At 41.1% G+C, this 9693-nt stretch overlaps 1 protein-coding gene across 1 annotated transcript; it reads right to left on the bottom strand.

Annotated features, from left to right (window-relative positions):
- Nucleotides 1–300: 300 nt before the first annotated feature.
- Nucleotides 301–4389, bottom strand: LOC119582764 (CUE domain-containing protein 1-like). Its single transcript, XM_037931193.1, has 5 exons — nt 3851–4389; nt 3098–3293; nt 2884–2997; nt 2453–2604; nt 301–1843 (listed from the first exon to the last, which is right to left on the bottom strand). Exons 1-5 carry the CDS (start codon nt 4112–4114, stop codon nt 1799–1801), a joined length of 771 nt encoding a protein of 256 aa, XP_037787121.1. The 5' UTR covers nt 4115–4389; the 3' UTR covers nt 301–1798.
- Between the last annotated feature and the right edge of the window lie 5304 nt (nt 4390–9693).

Genomic DNA, 9693 nt, shown 5'->3' with positions numbered 1-9693 from the left:
TTATATGCGAAACAATTAATATAATTTTAAACATGTTTGCAAGCTAACGATTTGAATCTCAGTCATTAACTTATAAAGAGCTTTCTGAAGGGAAGAAAAAAAGGGATGGTTCAAATTTCTTTTACAAAAATCCTAAATCACAGTCTGCCCCTGTAATCAATCTGCAACTTAGGTTTTGCCAACATGAAAAATGTTTTGTATGAGAGCATATCATTCTCATACTCGCAAATAATGTAGTAATGTCCACCTAACTGACAAACAAACAGAAAAACAAACAAAATGGAAAAGGAAACACCTTCATCACCATATCAGTCCATCTGTTTCAATCTCCTTTGCATATCACAGTATAATTCTCAAAATGGTACATTTCTGGTTAAACTCACATTATAATGATGAGCTGAACTTTATGCCTTAGCAAATCTACAACTTTAGTTTAATAAGAAGTCTGTTATATCAAAGACATATGCAAAGGTTTTATCAATCAATTCTATTTGACGTTCAATAAAATAATCAAAAGTATCTAACATCATTAAATTTCATTATGAGAACTGGAAGATTATAACAGTTGATGGATAAAAAATAAAGGGTTATTGTCCTGCATTATAGTAGAATCCTCCATAAGTGATAACAGGTATTTCATATTTTAACTTAAAAGAAAAGGATTTATACTTATCATAAAATAATTATCCACTAGTCTTGGCACTGAGTATAATCTATATCACACATGTCATATGACCATAATATTGTGACTCAACCAGTAGCACAGACGTTTGCACACAGTAAAAGAAAAAAACTCTTGACTTGTATCTTTCTGTGGTAACCATGGCCAACAAAGGCTTTAAGTTCTACCACAGAGGAATAATGGCATACGAGCATAAACTGCCTTGCTATTACAAGCTAGCTAATCATCCCCTCCTTGTAACCATCTACCTAAGCACAACTCCTTTCTCCATTTCATTTCTTGTTGCTCATTCTATATGCAATGCTTACTCCAATCATGGGAAACACTGTCTCAACTTACCTGTATGCAATATACTAGAAATATAATTTATACATTTTCCTTTTTAATATATATTACAACATAAACTTTACCAATCTGCTATTAAACTGCCAGTTAATATATCATTATAAAATTCTCTTCAATTGTTTCACATCATAATAAAAAAATACAATTCCTATGTTTCTATTTAAAATGTCATTAACACTTTCAGAATTTGTTCCTGCAGGGAAAGGAGAACTCAGGTAAACTGAGAACTCTTGATAACCTAGGTGAAAGATTAGATAGCTATTCTGACTAAAGTTTCATATGAACATTCAATGAAAATATTCATATTCAGACTTTCACCTGTAATTCATACTTCTGTCACAGACATGACTACATAAAGTACAACCAAGTGTTATGATAAATGCCCTGATTATACTGTAACACTGAAATGAAAAGACGTGTTCCTCATACTTGAAGTGTAACTGATAATGAAACTAACTTACTAATAAGGTATAACTCAGATTAAAAATGCTTTGGTTTCACTGCATCACAATACAACATTCAGAAAACAATCAACATGCTTCTCAAAGTGAAAAAACAATCATATTGAATATAAACTTTCAAGAGGTACACTATTATGCCTTGAGTGGAGTCCCTCTGAAAGCCCAACCCAAACACGCTCATCCTTTTCTCCGAACTTGATCGCTGCCAGTTGTTCAGAACCCACAGCAATGTCACATCTTAAGCACAAGATGATTTTCCATGCTGAGGTTGTGGTCCTGTAACTGCTTCACAGGTATCATTTACATACCTCTACCGAAGGTGTCTTGGGGAAGCTGCCATATTTCCCTCCACTTGCTGGAAAGTCATAACTGAATGTGAACAGAAGTGTCATTGAGCATATGCAATAGTGCTTAATAGTTATAAATATTTGAACATGACAATGCAAATATTGAAACATCTGACCAAACATCTTTTTTGTCTATGTTATGGGTTACAATAACTGATCAGTTTCCCTAATTTTGTCATCTATAATACCCAGGCTTCAAAATCCTGTCACATATTCACATATTCCATTAAAGTCTTAGAGGGTATAGATATGCTAAATATAGTATAACCAGCAGACAATACTGATCTCATGACTATTGATCATTTGTTATTAGTTAGAAAACAAAAAATAATAATATATGTCTGTTAATATTTTAATGACCTTATGATCAGTCAATGTCTCATATTGTTACTAGAATTTTGGCAATTACAAAATAAATAATGCTTAGTCTGATATATACAAAATAAGACCAAAACTAAAATAACTGAAACAAAATTAAAATGTCTATTATTCTGGCAGGTATATTCCTTTATAACATGAACTTCAAATTAGAACAATCTCCAATAAAGTTGGTTTGATAGCAGACATGAGCCATCAAAACCAACAAAAGCATCCAGCATTTAACATCGGTGGCTAACCTGCAGTTGCCTGTCATCGTCATCGTCTTCAATGAGAGGATCAGCGGATATAAGGAGCTGTTCCCTCCCTGTGCTGGGGAGGAGACTTCTCCCTCCACTGCGCTTACGTCGCGAAAATACCTTAGCAATCTGTGCAAATTTTTTCCTTGAGGCTAGAAAAAGAAAAGGCCATAAGCAAAGACCAGGAGTTTCCCTGCGGCATTGAATGCTCATTTGCATGTATGTTCCAGTATATGAGCAATGCAGTTTCCTTCAACATGGCAGTAAATATTTGGGTAAAACAGATTTTCGTGTGTATGGACTGTAATCTTTATCTTAGTAATGTGTATCTGTTATGTGTCTATATTTTATCATGCGTAATCAATGAAGCAAAAATAACGAGTATGGAGGGAATCCCCGAAGATGGACACTGCATATGTCCCTAAACTCACCTTTACCCATTGTGGCAATTCTCTCTCTGAGTGTGGCATCATCAAGGTGTGCTAACTGCCCCTTGACCTCTGTCCCATCCACTTCCTCATCATCTGCTGCTTCCGACTGATAATCTGCAGGCAGACGAGTAAGAAGACAGTTACACCCGATCACCTCCAGTCCATGTTTCTCCCCCCGATTCGCAAGCAAACCAAAGACATCATCCTCACTGACCTTCTTGCAGCGCCGTCATGAATTCCCGGTTGGTCCTTAACTCGTTGATGAACTCGTCATTCTGGAGGAAGAGGGCGATGCGCTCGTCCTTGAGATACTGAGCCAGCTCCGCGTCGCTCTCGCCCACCGCCTCCCGGGCCAGCGCGTTCTCGTTCAGGCGCTGACTCAGCCGCTGCGGCGACAGCACCCCGACGCCCTGCGGAATGGAGGAGGCCGTCACTCGGGCGCTCGAGCGGCGGCCGTGTGCGGACTGCGTTTGTTCGAGCGCGCGCGCGTGCGTTTGTGTGTGCGTGTGCGTGTGTGCGTGTGTGTGCGTGTGTGCGTGTGTGCGTGTGTGCGTGTGTGCGTGTGTGTGTGTGTGTGTGTGTGTGTGTGTGTGTGTGTGTGTGTGTGTGTGTGTGTGTGAATGAACACAAAAACCTTTGTATAGTCACTGCATCATCTACAACCTGTATATGTATATGATAGTAAAATTACAGTCATTAAAAATGATAACTTCTTCACCCATAATGACGGCAGCCTGATTTTATAAAGTAATATGTGACGTCCAAGAATTCAGAGGACGTCTACCTGAAATTGGGCATTTTTCCATTCATTTCAATTATCTATACACTACAAAGACACCCAAAAACAATACAGACAATGCCATCATAACACTTTTTTTTATGTTTATACAGCGGTTCAGAAGGTAATAAAGACACTTTGAACGTTCACCCAGACACTGATGTAGGTGAAAGGCAGATAGAGAATCACCTGATCCGAGTTGTAGGTGAGCCTACACTCCTCGTCCTCGCTGTCGGACACATAGGTAGTGGGCTTGTAGGGATGGTGCCCCAGGTGATCCAGAGGGTCGCTGTGACAATCCTGCTGATAATTGGCCCTTATCACCGACTTCTGGCGCTTGATCCAGCGCTTCCTGGCCCTGGCCGCGTGAGCCTTGTCGATGCGGTAACGAAACCTCGCCTTGGCCTGCACCACCCACGACCGCAGCCACACGCCCACTGTTTCCAGGCACATGCTCGCTCACTGTCCCTTCGACTAGGGCTGCGAGCAAAACCTGCGCTGTGTTCTGAGGCTGCGTGTGTGCGACGGTGAGCTGCAGGTTCCTCTGCGCTTTTCCGAGCGAGCGGCCTGCGCTGTGGACCAGTTCTCACGGCACTCGCACGTTTCAACGCAGTCGTTGCCGAACGTTTTTCAATGCTAGTTGTCCAAACTTCTTCTACTGTTCTTTAATCTGCCTGAAGATGTTATTATCTGTGTTCTGTTCTTCTGAAAAAATGGATTTAAAACAATATATCACTAAGCAGAGATGCCACACAAGCAAGATAAAAAAAACACTTCCCAACAGACTTCCAACGTGAAGCAGAAGGTAAATCTTCCCGATTTCAATGGACTTCTCTATCAAGGCATTCCGCTGGCACCAGGCACTGGAAGCCGTCGGCGCTATTTCTGCCTCTTCTGCTGCACTAAAGCTGATAGGATCATGCTTCACCGTGCGCAGGCGCGCGCGCGCGCGCGCGTATGTGTGTGTGTGTGGGGGGGGGGGTGCGTGCGTGTGTGCGTGTGCGTGTGTGTGTGCGTGTGTGTGTGTGTGTGTTTGCCTCTTTGTGTGTGTGTGTGTGTGTGTGTGTGTGTGTGTGTGTGTGTGTGTGTGTGTGTGTGTGTGTGTGTGTGTGTGTGTGTGTGTGTGTGTGTGTCTGGACAGAAGGAGAGATATGAACGATTTTTTTCAACTTCATCTAAATATAAATTAAACAAATAATATCGTTTTTTAACGCATCCTACAAAAGAAAAGGCACATCTGCCAATAAAAAATCTCAATTCAGCACAAAAAAACGGGAAAACTTATTCCATATGGCAAAATATTTTGCTGTGGTTATTGACAAGATTATGAAAATATCACTGGTAATAAATGGTAATGAAAATGATAAAATCGCGAGGATAACATCAACTCCAGTCAATATAAAAAGCGAATTTGGGCACAATAATAATTCCAAGAAAAAATCGCCGACACCTCTTCGCAAACGCCGGGATGGTCGAGAATCCCTTTTGACACTTCATCGGTTATCGCCGACCACTTCACCCACTTCAATAAGGTCGTCTGGAAAATTCCGCGCCGCCCTGGATGCAGCCGCAGCTCCTCTGTGGCTCAGATAAATTCCAGGCTTCCCCGAATAAAAGCCAATCTCGAAAATGAAATTCGAGAGACCCATACGTGAGCGGATTGGACTTCTGCGGGAAGGAGTGGGCTCTTCCCGGTCCGTGCGGGAGGCTGCACTGGACTCTTCTGTTTTATGCCAATAACTGTACGAACATGGTTGTTTAAAGATATGACAATATTATCAATATTCTGAGGTAGGCAAGCGGTATTTTGAAGCATCGGCGGTGAGGTATCTATAGTGGGTTGAAGAGTAATACCAATGCAGTATGTCATTTAATGTACAGCCAGTAGCAGTACTATCGGGAGGTGTTTTTACTTGGTCTATTCGGTTTGATTATTATTTAAGTTCTCATTTATATCAGTTAATACATTTCTTTTTCTTTTTCAATATCATATAATTCAGTTGCAATATTAAAGCAGCTCTCATGCTCTCCAAAGGTTAACAATTACACTACACTAAACTGACAAGACAGCGATGCTTTATTCAACAACGATACTAGAAAATCGCCATCCAGTCCGCTTCTGACTACGACTTGGAAAGCGGCTTAAGAAACTACCGACATCTTTACCGGTTGTTTCAAAAGCATCAGCATCAATAGTTCCTGGAGTGGTACTTACGGCGATGTGGCCAGCGATATTGCCCGTCGTTGATAATAATCATAACCAATAATGAAAGATGACGACAGTGGTTTACAATACTGGCATATACTTCATCACATTCTTTCGCCTGGATATTCTTGTAGTCAACAGCCATCGACAGCCAACGGTAACAGATCTAACAAACTATCAGTTACCAATTCACAAAAACATCACTTAATCGCAGAGCTCTTAACAGGATTTGAGTCTTCATCCCTCCCTTTTCATCCCCACTTTCACCTCCTCCCGCACCCTCTCCTTCCCAACTCACTGCAACACCTCCGCCAGCAGAAGCAGAAGCCGGGCATACCAGAATAAAATCAATGGCGTGTCGGGCACGAGTGCAGGCGGCCGCGAAGAGCGACGCCAAAACTGATAGGATATTTTCAGAGGATCCTCTACAAAGCAGGCCGACTTACACATTCCCAATTTAATTAGTATAACTTTTCTACTTTCAGGGAGTGCTCACAGTATTTCTATGGTTACCAAGAATCATGATGCAAAGGTCTAGAGCGCCTCACCACACTGGCACGACAGAAGAAGTACGGCCTGTAGTCTCGGGCAAGAGTTTTATACTAGCCTACCGTCACAACCTCGTACGAACTATCATGGAGCAGACAAACTTAAGTACATCCATTCAGGGTGCACCAGGCGTCATTATCAATATCTGGCACCTCATTCCCCGGCGCACGGGGGAGGGCAGTGGGTATACTCCACAATCTATTTGTTATGGGTCACGTGTAACTTCCCCCCACCCCGAGCCGCCTGACCGGCCACCACTTGAGATAACCGCCTCATTCCTGATAACCAACGGGTAGTAGCAAGGAACTCCCTCGTTTGGCAGAACTGTGTGTGCGATCGACAATTACAAGTCAACCAGGATGACGGCAAGGACAAATGCGTCTCGGCTAAACAGTGAGACTAAGAATGTTTTCACTTCTACATGGAGTGGATACTAATACAACTCAAGCACTGCGCAATATCTGTTAACTACTTTAAGGGCTGCAAATTTACCATTATCTCAAATAAATAAATGTAAGAATATACATCATAAGAAATAAAGAAAGACAATATGACCAACATAAATCTAAAATCAAACCTGAGTCCACACTGACACCGCGCGCTTCTGATTCTAGACGATTCTTTTTTTGAGTACTATGGCAAGTCCGACTAATTCTTTTTTTCAGGAAATCCTTAAGGCCCTTTTCAACTTTGAAAAGAACAATGCCCATTTAACCCAAATTACAAGGGAGAGCTAAAACAGATCGTAACAATTCTGGTTAAACGCGTCTGTATCTATGATGAAAAAATGTCTTCTGGTGTATCCGAATGGATACAGTAATCACGTAACTCCTTGTGTTTTTGATAAACTATATTACATTACAATCAAATCTGAAATGTTTAAGTTTCCTGTTAGTTTTAATCTGTTGATCGTCCCATAAAGTAGCCAATAAATCTGAGTTCCGATCCTTTCTTCGAGTTATCACTGCCTAGTTTGTGCCTCGTGGGAACCATACAAGGGTACTAGAACAGGGCACACATGTCAGTTTAGTCCTCTCTCACCATTCTGCATGACTGCCCTGGAGCGGGAAATTTGTAATATGTTTGCCGGGTGGTCGTAACATTACATTACAAGCATATTTTGTAATACACCAGATAACATATTCACATATTTCCCGAAAACTGCATCATTTCTAACACACTGCAAAATTTACACTAACTATATTCTACGTTTATCGACAAGAGACCCTGTATCTAAGACTAAGCCATCACAATGTTTTGTTTACATTTGCAATTCGTTGATTTTTTCGGCGAAAACTGGCGATAATGCTTTATACAAAATCTTGTGTCTAAAAAAACATCCAATCAGTTTAGTTTTCCGTTCTACTAATGTGCGATATCATAGCAAGAACTAATCTTTGCTCTGGTTTGCTTTATCACATTTAGTCTGGTACGATTTTGGTATATTTGCAGCACCTTTATCAAATGTGGATGTCATTGGCCGCAGAGTTTCCCCGCCGTAAGGAAGATTCGTCGTGATAGGTTGCGCTTCAGATAACAACTTATCATATAAGTTCGATAAGGAAATCTGGGTCATCGTTAATAAGTCTGTACCTTCGCTGCGCGTCCGCATACCCTGGATTTCTCGTCCAAATTCAGATCGCACGAGAAACCGACGCACCCCATATCGTAAATTTACGTTTATACCATAAATGGGGAGGAAGCAGCAAACTACAGCATCACTTTCGCCGCCCTTTATACGTGGACAAAGGAAAAAAAATCCTTTGAGATACGGGTTCGCGCCCTTTCGGTTTGGGGCGCAATATGGAAGGATAACGGTTAATTGATGGTGAGAAAATCATGAAGAACCGTATCTTGTAATACTTTAAAGGCTATTCCCGAACGAAAATAAATTGTTCACGTCGTTACTAGGAATATTTTTACATTGAAGAGTGGTGTAGAAGACGAGGGACTGAGACAAACAATTTAATATGGATTATCATCCTTACAATAATCAAAATCATTTTAATTCTCCTTATGACGATATTCGAAATTGTGCTTCTCATAAGAAATGAGAAAACTGTATTATATTTTTGAACACTTTTCTTATCTAAAGATGATGGTGCAGAAGATAATGGGACCGTTGGCCTGATTCTGGTGCTAGGTAACTATCAGTCTAGTTATGGCCAGAAAGGAATGGAGATGACACAACCTCCCTAACTGTCAGAAGTGATTCACAGAAGCTACAAGGCGCACGAATGTAACGTTATTTGTATTTTTATACAAGGCGTGCAATTAATCCATACAGGTTATATATACACAAAGGTTGATAAAAAAAGGCCTAATTTTCTCTGAATACTATAAGTGAATATAGCAAATACAGCTCTAATGACGTCAACAAAGGGAGGGAATCGAAACTATTCGGCTTGTTGTCCAATGAAATGTTCAGCGAAGTGCCTAATTTCTTCCTTCTATGTTTGCCCATGTCACTCCTTTTCTCACTGATACTGATTCTCTTTCTCTCCCTGCCCCCCCCCCCCTCCATACATACAAATATATGTGCAATTTAATTACAGAATATAATATCTTCATCTCACTTATCTATAAAATAATCCTATAATTTTTCACTGCACTTCAAAAAATATTTTCACCTGGACTACAGCTGCTTTCTGGCCAGCGCCCAGACCAGAGGACATGGCGTGCTCGAGGCTATGCAGGTGTACGAGTTTCCATGCGTGTGTGACGGTCGCGGACGGACGCACGCGCGGGCGGACGGACCAGGACGGCAAAATTTTCGCTGAATGAAACGGAGAGTGCTTTAAGGAGGACGGCTGTCGCAGAGTAAATAAACAAGACTGGTGCCTATGTTACGATCATGAACTAAGTAAGATATTGTATATGTACGTGGGTGAGTGTGAGTGTGTGTATTATATAGTATATACAAAAAAAAGGAAAAAAAAAAAAAAAAAAAAAACATTGCTGTGAAAAGTCCCGATCCAGCACAAGCACCAACGTCACCAGTATTTCTCTAAAATGCAAAAAAACTGGACAGTCGTGTTTGTCCTTATAACGGGGTTCTAATCCCACTCGCAGCAGCAGTAGCAGCGTCTCTTTTCCTAGACTCGCTGATCGACAATTCACGAACACGAAAGGGAAGTTTCTCGGCTTGCTTTTGAGCTGAAGACCAAACTAAGTAAAGGTCGTTTCGTATGAAAGAAGAAAAATGTCAGTTCGTATTTATAACCCTTCCCGCGTCATTACCTGCCAGCTCTTTGTTGTCAGTCGAGCAGAGTAATAG

This window comes from Penaeus monodon, chromosome 16 (genome assembly GCF_015228065.2).
Source record: "Penaeus monodon isolate SGIC_2016 chromosome 16, NSTDA_Pmon_1, whole genome shotgun sequence".
NCBI lineage: Eukaryota > Metazoa > Arthropoda > Malacostraca > Decapoda > Penaeidae > Penaeus > Penaeus monodon.
The sequence above is the reverse complement of the archived record's forward strand: the minus strand, read 5'-3'. Positions and strand labels throughout refer to the sequence as shown.